The sequence below is a fragment of the Bufo bufo genome, chromosome 2 (genome assembly GCF_905171765.1).
Source record: "Bufo bufo chromosome 2, aBufBuf1.1, whole genome shotgun sequence".
NCBI lineage: Eukaryota > Metazoa > Chordata > Amphibia > Anura > Bufonidae > Bufo > Bufo bufo.
In genome coordinates this window covers 254,660,431-254,677,481 of record NC_053390.1, presented here as the reverse complement: position 1 = coordinate 254,677,481, position 17,051 = coordinate 254,660,431, and the positions used below count along the sequence as shown (strand labels likewise).

General features: G+C 42.9%; 1 protein-coding gene and 1 long non-coding RNA gene across 3 annotated transcripts in view; one reads left to right on the top strand and one right to left on the bottom strand.

The window, feature by feature from the left end:
* The window catches only part of SMPD4 (sphingomyelin phosphodiesterase 4), a 33,493-nt gene that overhangs the window by 6,554 nt on the left and 9,888 nt on the right, over window positions 1-17,051 (top strand). The window contains exons 6-16 of one of the 2 annotated variants that reach the window (XM_040416413.1): window positions 1,526-1,578; window positions 3,023-3,174; window positions 3,382-3,511; window positions 8,125-8,196; window positions 9,267-9,350; window positions 13,100-13,245; window positions 13,435-13,525; window positions 14,293-14,399; window positions 14,608-14,771; window positions 14,858-15,063; window positions 15,646-15,876. In XM_040416413.1, the coding sequence (XP_040272347.1) occupies window positions 1,526-1,578; window positions 3,023-3,174; window positions 3,382-3,511; window positions 8,125-8,196; window positions 9,267-9,350; window positions 13,100-13,245; window positions 13,435-13,525; window positions 14,293-14,399; window positions 14,608-14,771; window positions 14,858-15,063; window positions 15,646-15,876 (1,436 nt within the window). The remainder of the gene's footprint in view (window positions 1-1,525; window positions 1,579-3,022; window positions 3,175-3,381; window positions 3,512-8,124; window positions 8,197-9,266; window positions 9,351-13,099; window positions 13,246-13,434; window positions 13,526-14,292; window positions 14,400-14,607; window positions 14,772-14,857; window positions 15,064-15,645; window positions 15,877-17,051) is intronic. The other variant, XM_040416414.1, reaches the window with a different exon arrangement.
* Window positions 8,220-11,118, bottom strand: LOC120988750. The gene is made up of 3 exons (XR_005776175.1): window positions 11,106-11,118; window positions 10,847-10,851; window positions 8,220-8,731 (listed from the first exon to the last, which is right to left on the bottom strand). It is a non-coding gene; the product is annotated as an uncharacterized LOC120988750 (long non-coding RNA).

Genomic DNA, 17,051 nt, shown 5'->3' with positions numbered 1-17,051 from the left:
CCATTTTAACCCGAACAGCCTGACATAATGATCTCCAGCCTTGTGCTCATCAACATTCTTACCTGAGTTAACAAGACGATTACTGAAATGATCTCAGCAGGTCCTTTAATGACAGCAATGAAATGCAGTGGAAAGGTTTTTTTGGGATTAAGTTAATTTTCATGGCAAAGAAGGACTATGCAATTCATCTGATCACTCTTCATAACTTTCTGGAGTATATGCAAATTGCTATTATACAAACTTAAGCAGCAACTTTTCCAATTTCCAATATTTATGTAATTCTCAAAACTTTTAGCCACGACTGTATGTATGATGCCCGCTAGAGATGGGACTACTGGAGATGAAGACTCCCTTATTATGATGGCCACTTTAAAAAAGGTTGTCTCAAAATTCAAACCTGGCCTGGTATTCCACCACAGCCAGAAATTCATCCAAATGTCCAGTGCCACCACTACCAAACCCAGATCCATGTCAGCTTTTCTGTGAATGAAAATGTGCTACTGAGCTCTAACACCCCCTCGGATTTAGCATTATGGGTTTCTGCATTGCTAATTTCTCACTGGTGCGTGTGGTTCAGGAAAAGCGGCACGTGTGATTTCTGCTTTTCCTGGACCATCCATTGCTGGGCTGACACAAACTCGCTGCATCATCGTGATTTACAGCCTGACTGCAGGTCTACTGTACCGCACTCACAACTATCATATGTGTACAGTGCAGTAGACCCGTGTCATGCTGGAACTGCCATATATCATGATGATGCAGTGAGATTGGGTCAGCTAAGCCAAGAAATATACCCATTACAGCACAGATTTTTTTTATTTTTTATTAGTTGTGCTATCTGGAAGGTGAAACTGCGAAACATGAACATAAGTGCTTGTGTCCAGCGGAGGCGGCAATGGACCTGATGGCTCATTTAACAGTTACAGAGGAATCATAGTGCAGTCTTGTGTAATGCTGAGGCAGATTTGCTGACTGTCGTTCCATCATTTATATTCCATTGTTGGTGTAATTTCTAATAAAGACAGTATGGGAATCATTTGCAGCTTTTTGAATGTTTACTCCCATGGCCCAGTAGACTTTTTATATAATTTAAAGGGATTATGCCTTAATGTGAAAAATGATATATCGCATGAAACCAGATGTCCCCACTCATTGCCTCTTTTGCTCTGTTAGGTTTATTTCAGGCAGGTCAGCTCAGGGGTTGTGTCCTTTCTGCTGTTGCTCTCTCCTTGTAACTGTCACAGATAGGGCTGGTGGCGATTTAGGATTTAAACTGAGCGCGTGTGACCAGAAAAGTAAGGAAAAGAACAAACAGCAGGTGGCGCTATACAGATACATTTTATTGAATAGCTCGTGGCTATGCTAAAAAATTTATGACCTGGAATTACAAAAGTATTCAGATCCAGTATTCAGGGCTGGTTTGAACACTGTCGAATATTTTTATGGTTTTTAGGAAATGCTCCAAATTTTGTAATACATTTAGTGCATCTTTGGTGTCGAGTTTATTTCTTAATCTCCTCCTCAGATGCATTTGAGTATTTCATGTTTCACTTTGCCATCTTCCTAATCATACAGAGGGTAAGTAACCAAATTATTAGGCCAAATCTTCATGTACAATGAACAGTATGATCGAGAACACTTTGTGATAAGACAAGTGATGCACAGATAGAAACCTGTTACTGAAAGGGTAATCCACCTTCAGTGTGTCCATGAAAGCTTCCCAGGACCCCAGTTGTCCTAACTGAAGGGAAGCCGGTGCATTTTACAGTATTGGGAAGTCAATATGTGACTTCCATACCGCACTGTTGGCATTTGTAAAGACGTGAATCAGTGCAAGTGTGTGGTCCTAGAGAATGTTGGGGTCTTTTGTAATGTGGTAAGGTGGTCTCTCCCCTTCTCAGTAGCTGTTAGTAGGCCAGTAGAAACTATTGAAATAAACTGGATTCTTCTTATCATATTAATCTAGGGCTATTTTCACAAACAGTTTTATTTTTATTAGCCTTGTAAACTACGTTATGTTACTATGTTACATACATGTTCATTGTTACTGGGCAATGATTGCACCGTCTTTCAAATAAAGACCTAGGGGGTCATTTATCAAACTGGTGTAAAGTAGAACTGCCCATAGCAACCAATCAAATTCCACCTTTAATTTTTGACAGCTCCTTTGGAAAGGAGGAATCTGGTTGCTATGGGCAACTAAACCAGTTCTACTTTACACCAGTTTGATAAATGACCCCACCTAGAGACTATCTGATGACAATTTCAAACATGGCCAACTTTTTTCAGGTGGTCCTCTAAAGTGATCATTAATTGTTAAAGGGGTTTTACTATCACATACAATGGGGGCATAGCGCTAGAATATGCCCCCATTGTCTGATAGGTGGAGGTCCCACCTCTGGGACCCGCACCTACAACGAGAACAGAGCGGGGAAATGAGTGGAGGGCGCACTGCGCATGCGCAGCCGCCCTCCATTCATTTCAATGGGGCCGCCGAAAATAGCTGAGCGCTGGCTGGGCTCTGCTATTATCGCCTGCCCCATAGAAATGAATGGGAGCAGGGGGCCACGCATGCGCAGTGCGCTCCCATTCACTTCTATGGGAGCAGTGCTTGGGGTCCTCCAGCCACAGCTCTCCCTGCTCTGTTCTCGTTGTAGGTGCAGGTCCCAGAGGTGGGACCCACGCCTATCAGACAATGGGGGCATATCCTAGCGATATGCCCCCATTGTATGTGATTTGGAATACCCCTTGAAATTTCACCAAATACACAATAGTTCTGATTTGTTTGTTTTAGTCAACTTTTTAGACAAATATGTATGAATACATTTAGTCAAAGAAGGAAGCAAAATTAGAGATGCACTGTACTGATTACCTGTATGCCAAGCAATATTGCAATGCTAAAATATTGTAATATACCAATCATATTGTCTGATTATTGATTAATCATTTCATTCGCCTATGGTCTGACTGTAGTTTTCAGCCTCCCTTCAATACGAAAACGCAATGTTTTTCCTGTATACAGAACTTTATCACAGGGCAAGTTTGCAACTACTCTGATAACGCCTACTACATCTTGGTGGAAAAGTACCTGAATTGGTTCCTGCCTATAGAAGGAAATGTCCCCCCACCTCATTTCTCCAACCCCGGAGGAGCCGTTCCATCACCTGCACCGAGGTACTCTGCTCTGCTTGGTAGTTGGTGGTTATGTGGGTCTAATTGCATAAAACTGAAGTATTAGGTTTACCCAAAATATATCCGAATCACAATATAGCGCCCACTGAGGAGTTTGCGCACTAGGGAGAGGAGTAACTTATTAAGTTATTTTCACAGTGTGTTCCTGTCTGGATGGAGAGTATGACTTATGTCATTTTGTATGTACAGATCCCCATCAATTTCATTAGCTTCGTATGGGACGAGCCCCAGTCTTTTAAAGAGACACATTTCTCACCAGCACTTGGTAAATGCTGACCCTGCAGCTCAGGAGATATGGAGATCGGAGACCTTATTGCAGGTGAGTTCCACAGTTGCAGTGGGTGGGGGGGGATTTGAGTAGATGGCTTCAGTCTTAGGATTGTAGAGTCGGTCTTTATTGTTTTGAATTTCTTAGGGCTCACAAGGACAGGCGCTGTACAGGTGTGGCGCTCTGATTGGGCAGGTGCAGGAGCTGTGCCCGTCTGATCAGCAGCAGGGCCCCAGCTGTCAGTAACAGCCAAGCCCCTGCTTTATATGCTAGCATCGGTGCATACATGCCTTGTATGCCGCTGTCAAAGCTGACCACGGCATGCATGGGGTTTGCAAAGGGTATGGGCACCCTCCCCCACCTCTATTGGGTCCCTGTGCTGCGGTGACAGGGACCTGATTGCTGGGAAGGCAGCCTGATGCCTTCCACAGGCATCGGGGCTTGCTTTCTACAGAAGACCGTGAGACCCAGCCCCCTAGGTATCACAGGCAAGCAGGCTGTCAGTGTATTACATTGGTAGTACACTGGCAGTCAATGCATTACAATACACATGTTGTAGTGCATTGTAGACTGGATCAGACCCCCAAAAGATGAAATCACACAATTGGGCTAAAAATGAAAAGTTAAAAACAGACATTAGGTATCGCCGCATCCATAATGACAGGCTCTATAGAAATATCATATGATCTACCCCATCAGCTGAACACTAAAAAATAAATAAATAAAAACAGTTCCAAAACAGTAGTTATTTTTTTTTTTTGCCTCAGAAAAAGTGTAATATCAAGCAATCAAAAAGTTGTATGTACCCCAAAATGGTACCAGTCACCTCCTCCCGCAAAAAAAAGGCCAGCCCCTACATATGACAATCGCCCGAAAAATAAAAAAATGCCTTTCAGAAAATGGAGACACAAAAACATGATATTTTTTTTTTTTCTAAAATGCTTTATGTAAAACTGAAACAAAAAATACATATTTGGTATCATAATGTCCGTAACAACCCTTGTTGTGTTACAGGAAAAAATGGATTAAAATGGAAAATCTGCCAAAAAAGTTAAATTTCTTCTCCATTTTCCTTTAATTCTTGTGTAAAACCTAAAGGGTTAACAAAGTTTGTAAAATCAGTTTTCAATAACTTGAAGACATTTACAAAATTATGTAAACATAAAGTAGACATGGGGAATGTAATGTAACAAATAATATTTTGTGAGGTATTGCTATCTGCTTTAAAAGCAGAGAAATTCAAAATGAGAAAATTGCAAATGTTTCTAAATTTTTCTGTATATTTAGAATTTTTTTTTATTTTTAGAAATAAAGGTAAATTATATAAACTCGTTTACCACTATCATGAAGTACAATGTATCATGAGAAAACACTCTCAGAATGGCTTGGATAAGTAAAAGTGCTCCAAAGTTATTACCACATGTCAAATTTCCAAAAAGCCAGATCCTTAGGCCCCTTTCACACGGGCGAGTTTTCTGCGCGGGTGCAATGCGTGAGGTGAACGCATTGCACCTGCACTGAATCCTGACCCTTTCACTTCAATGGGGCTGTGCAGATGAGCGGTGATTTTTCACACATCACTTGTGCGTTGCGTGAAAATTGCAGCATGTTCTATATTCTGCGTTTTTCACACAACTCAGGCCCCATAGAAATGAATTGGGCCGCGTGAAAATCGCAAGCATCCGCAAGTAAGTGCGGATGCGGTGCAGTTTTCACGCATGGTTGCTATGAGATGATAGGGATGAGCAACCCCAGACCCCATTAAAGTAAATTCACGGTATTATTTTCCCTTATTTATAGTTATGGTTATAAAGGAAAATAATAGCATTCTTAATACAGAATGCTTACTAAAATTTTGATTTGAGGGATTAAATAATTGAAAAAAATTAACTCACCTCATCCACTTGATCGCGCAGCCGGCATCGTCTTCTCTCTCCTTCTTTCAGGACCTGCAAAAGGACCTTTGACGTAATCGCGCTCACTACGTGGTGAGCGTGGGGATGTCAGCACAGGTCCTGCTGAATGAAGATAAAAGCGTGGGGATGTCAGCACAGGTCCTGCTGAATGAAGATAGAAGCGTGGTGAGCGCGATTACGTCATCAAAGGTCCTTTTGCAGGTCCTGAAAGAAGAAGAAGACGATGCTGGCTGCGCGATCAAGTGGATGAGGCGAGTTAATTTTTTTAATCCCTCAAATCGACATTTTACTAAGCATTCTGTATTAAGAATGCTATTATTTTCCCTTATTACCATGTTATAATAGAAAATAATAAAATCTACAGAACACCTAACCCAAACCTGAACTTCAGTGAAGAAGTTCAGGTCTGGGTACCACAATCAATTTTTTATCACGCGCGTGCAAAAGGCATTGCACCCGCACAATAAAAACTGAACAACGCAATCGCAGTCAAAACTGACTGAAATTGCGTGCGCACTCGCACGGTTTTTCCGTAATGCACATGTGACGCATCCGGAGCAAATTCGGGACGCCCGTGTGAAAGAGTCCTTAAGGTGAAAAATGGCCAGGTCCTTAAGGGGTTAAAGTCAGCTTACAATAGAATTAAAGTATCAAAAGGAGTAACACTTCCCTAGTCCTCTGGTCTCTGACCTGCTACAGTGATATGATCCAGCACCATTGATGTCAGCGCTGCGCCCACTGATTGGCTGTAGCTATATGACATTGCTGGCAAAGACCTACTTGGGGCATCAGGGAAACATTGACATGCAAGCAGCAGGTGAGTATTACAACATTTGTTATTTTAAACAATTGTAACAATTTTTTAAAATGTTTGTGAAATAAACAAAACTGAATCTAGAGTTGTTGCGATACCAAATTTTTGATTCGGTTTCGATACCATGAAAAAGTATTGCGATACTCGATACCATTCGATACCACGCGAAAAAAATAAACAAAAAAAGCCACGTGCATTCCTCATTTTTAAAAATGGCGAATCGCGCAGTTTTTATTTTATTTTTTCTGTTCCGGCATTCACCACCTAGATTTTTTTTTTATATTTTAATAGTTTGGACTTTTCTGACGTGGCGATGTAATATGTTTATTTATATATTTTATATGTGAAATTGGGAAAAGGGGGGTGATTTATACTTCATATTTTAGTGTTTTTTTTTTTTTCACTTTTTATTTAATAACTATTTCCCCCCTTAGGGGCTAGAACCTGGGATCTTTCATCCCTTTTCCTATTCACCCTGATAGATCTCTATCAGGGTGAATAGGACTCCACACTGTCCCTGCTGCTCTGTGCTTTGTGCACACAGCATCAGGGATGTTACCATGGCAACCAGGGCTTCTGTAGCGTCCTGGCTGCCATGGTAACCGATCGGAGCCCCAGGCTTACACAGCTGGGGCTCCGATCAGAAGCTGCCACTGCACCACCAATGAGGGGGAGTGGAGAGGTCCCTGTGGCCACTGCCACCAATGATTTTAATACTGGAGGGTTGAGAGGGGCCGGCGCACTGTGCCACCAATGATTTTAATGGGATGGGGGGATTTAGGGGGGGGGGGGGCACACTGCACCACCAATGATTTTACCCCTTTATACAGGAGGCGGGTACTAGCAGATCAGCGGCAGTTAACTGCCGCTGATCGCAGCTCCCTGTCAGGGGCAGGGTGCCGGCAATGCGATTCTGCTGCCGGCACCCGCCTCCTGTATGTGTTAAAGACTGACTACTGTATATGAGTCCAGACTTTCACTATTAGGCCACACAGAGCGGCGCCCAGCGATGTCTCAGCACTCACCATTTAGTCCTGGGCGCCGCTCCGTTCGCCCGCAGTGCCCCATTACTGTCTCCTCTCCTGCTCCACATGCTGCTGATTACTATCGGAGCGATGGGAGGAGACATCAGCTTCACTAGTGGGCGTTCCTTCTCCCTGGCTGTAGCGCTGTCCAATCGCAGCGCAGGGAAAAGGAACGCCCACTAGTGAAGCTGATGTCTCCTCCCATCGCTCCGATAGTAATCCTATCATTGGGGGCGCAGTGCGCCCGCCCCTCCTCCGCCCCTCTCTTCTCATTGCCGCCCCTCCTCCACCCCCTCTCTTCTCATTGGTGGCAGCGGCAGCAGCACAGGGGGAGGGAGGACAGCTTCCTTCTCCCCGTGCTGCTGAGAGAGAACATGAGCGCGCCGATAGCAGCGCGCTCATGTTCAGAGATACTAGACTGCGCAGAAGCGCAGCCCAGTATCGAAAAAACGGAAATCCCGGTATCGTATCGATACCGGGACAAAAGTATCGATTGGGTATCGAAATTTCGATACCCGCAACAACCCTAACTGAATCAGCTCAAAAACTGATGCAAATATGTTTTTGTTTTTGTTTTTTTTTGTGGGGGGGGGATTAGTTTTTACCTGTAATCAAGGCAAGTGACCTGTGATTTGGACAAGGAGGTTTTTCTTAAATTTTTATATGTAATATATATATATATATTTGTTTTCTTTATATAATTGAAAAAAAAATATTTATAGAATTTTTTTTATTAAACTGATCAGTTAAACGGATTTGGAAACCGGAAGCTATTGGCAGTAATACAAAATAGCCAAACCAGATGAAAAAATGTGGTGTGACGGAGCCCTAAGTGGAAGAACCAAGCATTATGTTTAATTAGTTACTGATAGCAAACTGGTAATTGTGATGTATTCTGCCTTTCTGTAGATATTTGTCGAAATGTGGCTTCACCATTATTCCCTTGAAGTACACCATAAAATGCAGTCTCCGCATGCTAAGGTAACACCCCATTTTAGATCGACTTATTTTTCTTATTAATGCTATTGTAAATTCCTTTTATTAGCGGTTTGATATGACAGATTCTATACATTTGTTTTTTTGTTTTGTTTTTTTTACAAGTCTTTCTCTGCTGCCTTTAGTTTTCTCCTAGTATTGTCAATGCTTGTGCATGTGTGTTTTATATACGGTATGTTTCTGTTTATCTCTGCAGTATGTTTTCTATTGTTTTTATGTTGATGACTAAGCATTCCAGAAGTAGATGGCGATACACTGTATGTCTGGGTTTTGCCATGTTGAATTCTTTCTAGCCTAGTGGCCCAGGAATGTTTTAAAATGGCCGTCAGCAACCTTTCCTAGACTGTGATATGGACTTGTTGCCACCACTCGCAGAACTGGGGGGAACGAGGCCTCACTACACACTAAGCTCTGGCACTTGCGTATACTCCACATTGGTGAGTTCCTGTCAGGCTGCTCAGCTATGATGGCGTATCGTAGGATGACATCATTGCCATATATTGTAGAGCAGTGTAGTGCACTTGGAGAGCTATCGGTCCTGCTCAAAGTCTAGGACAGGATGCTGTTGGCCTCAATGTAGACATTTATGACGTATTCGCAGGATATGCTAAATGCAGGTCCACCTATGGGACCTGAACCTATGTCCAGAATGGGGGTCATGAGTCTGACCCGGTGAGGTGGGTACACAGGTCTGTGGCTCTCTTTCCAATCTGTAAGGGTTTTGGAAACAAAGACACTTGCTCATGCGTGCAGTTGCGTCTCCATTCATTGCCTGTCTGGAGGCGGAGGCTGCCTCACCAGATGGGGTGGAGGTCAGGGTACCCTCATTCTCCACATCGGTGTAGGCTCCAGAGTTGGGACCCACATCTATCAGACATTTATAGCAAATCCTGTGGATAAGGTGGGAATACCCTTTTAACTTGGCCACAGTAGTTGGATCTCACATGCTGATGTTGTTCTGCCCACTCAGTATGTTTTCTCTCATTCCATGTTTTGTGTTTTTGTCCCTACTTCTTCCCAATTTCTCATCACCCGTTGGCTCCCATGTGTCTCAGCTGGAGGCGCTTCACCACAGGCTCAGTGTGTCCAGTACTTCCTACATTAGTCCTGCTCTGCCCGGGTCCCTCCTTTCATACCAAGTACTTCCAGTTCTCTGGAACACACTTCTATGTTGCAAATGATTAGCGCTGGGGAAGGATGGGGCTTCTGCCTTTCTACGTCACTTTTTAGCAAATGCAATCTGGGGGTTGATGGGCACAGGCTGCATTAAAGGGCTCTAACAATGTGTGACTATGGTGTATTGCTTAAAGCAGCTTTGCGTCTCTTTGATTTATGCTTCTGTAGATGCCGCTGTCTGCATTCCAAACTGCTTTTCTTCCTCCATCCGATGGCCTCACTGGGTGCTGCTTTGCCTGTTTATTATCTGGGACTGTATGACAAGCAATAAACTGCTTTGGCTCACCAATGTATGATTTTTGTATGTTACCTGTAGATATTAACAGAAAAGGTGCATTCATTCTAATGAGCAAGGCTACTTCCACACTGGCGTTTCTGGGTCCGCTTGTGAGATCCATTTCGGGGATCTCACAGGCGGCCCAAAACGGATCACTTAAGCCCCAATGCATTCTGAATGGATAAGGATCCGTTCAGAATGCATCAATTTGGCTGCGTTTGGTCTCCGTTCTGCTTTTTAGGCAGCGTTTTGGAGACCGTCTGACTATGTTGAGCCAAACGGATCCGTCCTGACTTACACTGTAAGTCAATGGGGACGGATCTGTTTTTCACTGACACAATATGGTGCAATTGAAAACAGATCCTTCCCCCATTGACTTTTAATGTAAGTCAAGACGGATCCGTTTTGACTTAGACTTTTTTTTTTTTATGAATAATGCAAACGGATCCGTTCTGAACGGATACAAGCGTTTTGCGTTATTGGTGCGGATCCGTCTGTGCAGACACAAGACGGGTCTGCACCAAACTCGAGTGTGAAAGTAGCCTAACACATAATTTGGTAACGTAATGGCACATGCTACATAACAGTACATGAAATGTCTGTAAGTCGGAGACACCGGCATAGACAAGTCTTTTAGCCTTTAGGATACCAGTTGTTTTTTTTCGTTTTCATTTTTCTTCCCTATTTTCCGTGAGCCATAACTTTTTTATATTTCCAGTCACATAACTGTATGAGGGCTTTATTTTTTGCGGAACAAGTTGTACTTTCTAATGCCACCAATTCTATATGGGGTGGCATTGGAGAAAAAAAATGCAATCCCACCACCATTTTACGGGTTTTGTTCCCACTGCGTTTTGTTTATGGCAAAACTGACCCATGCCCTTGATTCTCTGGGTTAGTACGATTACAACGATACCCCATATGTATAGTTTTTTTTATGTGTAAATAGTGTAAAAATAAATTTCAACGTTGAGAATTTTAATTTTTTTAGATCACCATACAGGGAGTGCAGAATTATTAGGCAAGTTGTATTTTTGAGGATAATTTTATTATTGAACAACAACCATGTTCTCAATGAACCCAAAAAACTCATTAATATCAAAGCTGAATATTTTTGGAAGTAGTTTTTAGTTTGTTTTTAGTTTTAGCTATTTTAGGGGGATATCTGTGTGTGCAGGTGACTATTACTGTGCATAATTATTAGGCAACTTAACAAAAAACAAATATATACCCATTTCAATTATTTATTTTTACCAGTGAAACCAATATAACATCTCAACATTCACAAATATACATTTCTGACATTCAAAAACAAAACAAAAACAAATCAGTGACCAATATAGCCACCTTTCTTTGCAAGGACACTCAAAAGCCTGCCATCCATGGATTCTGTCAGTGTTTTGATCTGTTCACCATCAACATTGCGTGCAGCAGCAACCACAGCCTCCCAGATACTGTTCAGAGAGGTGTACTGTTTTCCCTCCTTGTAAATCTCACATTTGATGATGGACCACAGGTTCTCAATGGGGTTCAGATCAGGTGAACAAGGAGGCCATTTCATTAGATTTTCTTCTTTTATACCCTTTCTTGCCAGCCACGCTGTGGAGTACTTGGAGGCGTGTGATGGAGCATTGTCCTGCATGAAAATCATGTTTTTCTTGAAGGATGCAGACTTCTTCCTGTACCACTGCTTGAAGAAGGTGTCTTCCAGAAACTGGCAGTAGGACTGGGAGTTGAGCTTGACTCCATCCTCAACCCGAAAAGGCCCCACAAGCTCATCTTTGATGATACCAGCCCAAACCAGTACTCCACCTCCACCTTGCTGGCGTCCGAGTCGGACTGGAGCTCTCTGCCCTTTACCAATCCAGCCACGGGCCCATCCATCTGGCCCATCAAGACTCACTCTCATTTCATCAGTCCATAAAACCTTAGAAAAATCAGTCTTGAGATATTTCTTGGCCCAGTCTTGACGTTTCAGCTTGTGTGTCTTGTTCAGTGGTGGTCGTCTTTCAGCCTTTCTTACCTTGGCCATGTCTCTGAGTATTGCACACCTTGTGCTTTTGGGCACTCCAGTGATGTTGCAGCTCTGAAATATGGCCAAACTGGTGGCAAGTGGCATCTTGGCAGCTGCACGCTTGACTTTTCTCAGTTCATGGGCAGTTATTTTGCGCCTTGGTTTTTCCACACGCTTCTTGCGACCCTGTTGACTATTTTGAATGAAACGCTTGATTGCTCGATGATCACGCTTCAGAAGCTTTGCAATTTTAAGAGTGCTGCATCCCTCTGCAAGATATCTCACTATTTTTGACTTTTCTGAGCCTGTCAAGTCCTTCTTTTGACCCATTTTGCCAAAGGAAAGGAAGTTGCCTAATAATTATGCACACCTAATATAGGGTGTTGATGTCATTAGACCACACCCCTTCTCATTACAGAGATGCACATCACCTAATATGCTTAATTGGTAGTAGGCTTTCGAGCCTATACAGCTTGGAGTAAGACAACATGCATAAACAGGATGATGTGGTCAAAATACTCATTTGCCTAATAATTCTGCACGCAGTGTATTCTGACCCCCATAACTTTTTTATATTTATGTCTACTGAGCTGTTTAGGGGCTCATTTTTTGCAGGACAATTTATAGTTTTTTATACCATTTTGGAGTGTGCATGACTTTTGGATCACATTTGATTTAATTTTTTTGGGTAAGAAAAGCAATGAAAAAATGGCAAATCGGCCATTTTGACCCTTTTTTCCGTCATTCGCCATATTGGATTATTATTTATTTTTTTATATTATGGGTGTTTTCGGTCGCGGTGATACCCAGGATGTTTATATTTATTGTTGTGGGGGTTTTTTTATACGGAAAGGGGGGTGATTTAAACTTTTTGATTTTTTTATCATCATTTTAAGGCTAAATGACCTTTTACAAATTATGTTTTTGAATTTTTCATTTTGATCTATAAGCGATTTAAAAAATGACAATTTCTTAGAATTTTGCTCATTTCTTATGTTGGCCTGCCATCTGGTGGCCAAAATAAGAAATGCAGCATTAATGCTCTGAATTTCTTCATAGAGATTCAGGGCATTCAGCGCATGTACTGAAGTCCCGATTTGCGCATTCAGGTGCAGTGATCTCACTTGATCATGGCATCTAAAGCATTTAATTTACGCTATCAGCATAATTGCCGGTTGCGGTAATTAGCCGCAGGTCTCATGTACAGCGCTGGTAGCAAAAGGGTTAGGCACTGCTATTGGCCTCTGGGGCTGACACTTTAACCACCACATAAAGGATGAATGCAGCCTTTACTAATGTCATAGGAGTCATCTTCAAATGCAATGCTTGTTTTTTATTTTATGGCTGGGTACTGCTATTAGGCTCATGCTCTGGAACGTGTGCACAGTAGTAAAATGCCCCCCTCTGTATCTGATTTGCAGGAGTCTTTCCAGCCCACGGAGGAACATGTGTTATTGATCAGAGTTCTTGTGAAACACTTGCACGCCTTCGCCAATAGCCTACGACCGGAGCAATCATCCCCTTCTGCTCACTCTCACACACCGAGTCCAATGGAAGAGTTAAAAAAGTGCGTGAGTTTTCTGCTGGTGCTCCATTTACAAAACTAGCAAGTCCAATTGTTTTGTGCAGGAGCGGACTGGAAACATGTTACGCTGGCTAGATGTATGGATGCAACCAGTTTTGAAAGCTCATATCCGTAATAAGTGACTTTTCCGCTTATGTGTTTTTTTTGTTTGTTTTTTCACTTCCTTGTTAGAGTTGTTATCCCAAGATTCATTCAGCCGAAGCTATACATCTTTCTGCAGCATTGCTTTGGTCACTGGCCTCTGGATGCCTCCTTTAGAGCGGTATGTAGAGTTAAATATATTTCAGGTTACCTGTAAAAACGAATATGGATAAAAACAATGGTTTTACCCAAAAAAGCCAATATTAGCTTTAGATATTTTTAACGGCAACTCTTAAAGGGCTTATCCCACCTTCTGCTTTCCAAGCCGCTGGTCAGTCAGGGGGCGTTGTCCTTTCTATTGATTGACAGCGGGATCAGCGCTCTGCTGATCTAATGACTCTGCCTCCTTTCTTTACGTGCGTGCTCCCGTGTGAGACGGAATTCATTTCAGCAGCCGCCTCTGCACTCCTACTCTCCTATCCCTTCCTGCAACTAGATACCCATGGTAAGTGGACTGACAAGCGCAGGAGAAATAACCAGCGCGCAGGCGCATTCATTTCTCTGGGGGGGGAACCAGGACGGAGGAAAGTTATTGATCACGCATGCGAAAATGCGCAGGCCTGTGAGTCAGGTCGGGCTGTGTAGAATAACAAAAACAGGAGGATAGCGTGCACCGCGGCAGTATCGCTGAGGTGGCCGTAACTAATAAGGCTGCAAAAGAAGGTCATTTATAGAGGAAAGGAGGAGGAATCGCTAATAACGTGCATTGGGTAAGTTGCTGGTGGTGGCATAAACAACAGATTTAAGCATACTTGAAAACATGGGATAACCCCTTTAAATTGGTTGTTTCACCTCTTCTTTTGGACTCTTGGTTTTGTAAAGGGGCCACTTTGGGCATTAGCATTTTTTTTATTGGTTATTTATATTGGAAAGATGTCTCCTTTGCAGGTACTGGAGATGTGGCTGAGTTACGTGCAGCCCTGGAGATATGTTCCTGAGAGATCTTCTTCACCTCTTAGCAATGAACCACAGAACCGCGCAGTCTCAAATAAATGGTGAGTAGACTCCAGCAGTGCCTCTAGATGGCCGCAGCAGTTCTTTCCAGCCGGAAGGGCACATTGTGATGGAAATACCGCTTTAAATCATCTGGACAGTCAATTCCTCGATTTATTCTGACCTGACATTATATGTAAATTGTCAGAACAAATAATGAAGAGTTAGCAGTAGAGTGCACCTGCATTTATAGATGTTCTTTACCCACAGGGCTCCATTTGTACAGGAAAACCTGCTCATGTACACAAAGCTGTTCCTTCGTTATCTGAACCGTGCCATCCGCAGTGACCTTTTCAGCCCCAAGAATGCACTAATGCTTTTCAGAGTAGCAAAGGTTTTTTCTCAACCCAATCTTCCTGAAATGATCCAAAAAGGTAAAAAACAAAGCCTTTGCAGAAGTGTCAGACGTGCATATTCTCAGTTCTCCATGTATATAAGCACGGTCTTCCAATCCTTCTAGGTGAGCAATTACTCCTAGAACCAGAACCTGTTATGCCCCACCGGCATCACCGACTTCTTATGTCACCAAGCCTCAGCGGAAGCTTTCTTTCATCCTGGCAGCCTCCAATTGCAGATGCTTCTTTCAAGATAAAGAGTCACGTGTACAGCCTTGAGGGGCAGGACTTCCAGTACACGCAGATGTTTGGTAGTGAGACGAGAAATCTGGTAAGCATACTGTGCTTACAGAATCGCATATAAGAAGGTACAAAATACGCTCATAGAAATGGCAGATACAATTCGAAAAGTCGGATAAAAATGTAAACTTTGTATTTTCAAATATATTTGTCTAAAAGTAGTATGAATATGTGTAGGCTGACGTGCTCGAATTCTGCTATATGGTCTGATCCTGGCCGCAGTATTCTAAAAAATTCCATTCTGTTGCTATCTGTTTTACTTTTTCTATGACTTCTGCTAACCTTATTGGTGTCATATGTCAAGTAGAGATATTATGGGTAGAAACAGCGAAGGTAAGTGAGGCAAAATAATCTGCAAGTCAGCCATGACTGAACTGCGTACAAGAGGAACACTGCAGCATAATAGTTGTCTTATCGGATGTGTTTTTTAGCAAGATCCTTTTTAATGCATTTCTTTTAATAAGGTTTGCAATCCTTTATATTCAAATGTGCTGTACATGCGTAAACATATTATACGCTTTATATACCTGTAAATATAGATCTCTGTTTAGTGCATATAACCGTGCACACGGTTTTCTCCTTCGGGGCATGCCTAATTCAGTTTTATGCATAGGTTCTGCGACTTGCTCAACTGATCATACAAGCCAAGCAAACTGCTAAATCCATCTCTGACCAGTATCCAGATACAGGCAGCCAGTCACTATTCTCTTGGTTTGGGTTGAACAATCAAGATCAGAACAACACTTACACAGGGAATGACCTTGACGAGTCAGGGTATGACAGCATTCGGAAAACCGATGAACACTTGGAAAAATCGCTGGAGTATCTCTGTCAGATTTTCCGGGTAAGTGTGCATATGAAATAGGAACCCTAAATCGTTTGGTCTGCTTTAGACATTCACCTTATCCATTAGCCCTGCTGATGTAATAATAGGGGGCAACTGCATAGAGCAGGGCTCACTCTGCAGGACCCAGCTTCTCAATGCTGGAATATGTACTACAGCATGAACTCAGATCTGCTGTACATGTAATTATGTATGTGTGTTTGAATGCACTATTTTTTGTGCAGTTTTCCTTACTGTACATGATATGCGTAGGGCAGTTTTTTATGTGGATTTTTGAGTGGTTTCCATATCAAAATCCGCATGTGTTACTTGTATATCTAATCGTGGATTTTGCCCCAGATCTGTACTGAAAATCCCCACAAACAACTGACCTGCTGCGAATTTAAAAATCTGCACCGCAAGTCCATTTCTGCGTGGAAAACGTTCACACCGTGTGCATGAGATTTTGAAAATCTCATCTACTTAGCTGGTACTGTATTACTGTGTGGTTTCGCCACACAGTGTGCATTTAGGCTACATGCACACAACCGTTGTGTGTTTTGCGGTCCGCAAAACACGGATGGCGTCCATGTGCGTTCCGCAATTTGTGGAACGGGACAGACAGCCTTTAATGTAACTGCCTATTCTTGTCTGCAAAGCGCGGACAAGAATAGGACAGGTTATTTTTTATTTTTTTTGCAGGGCCACAGAACTAAGCAACGGATGCGGACAGCACACTATTGAAGTGAATGGGTCCGCATCCGAGCCGCCAAAACTGCGGCTCGGATGCGGACCAAAACAACGGCCGTGTGCCTGAGGCCTTAGGCTACTTTCACACTAGCGTTCGGAGCGGATCCGTCTGATGTTTCATCAGACGGATCCGCTCCGATAATGCAGACGTTTGCATCCGTTCAGAACGGATCCGTCTGCATTATTACTTAGAAAAAATTTTAAGTCTGAAAGTAGCCTGAGCGGATCCGTTCAGACTTTACATTGAAAGTCAATGGGGAACGGATCCGCTTGAAGATTGAGCCATATGGTGTCATCTTCAAGCGGATCCGTCCCCATTGACTTCCATTATAAGTCTGGACGGATCCGCTCGCCTCCGCACGGCCAGGCGGACACCCGAACGCTGCAAGCAGCGTTCAGGTGTCCGCTCACTGAGCGGAGCGGAGGCTGAACGCTGGCAGGCGGAT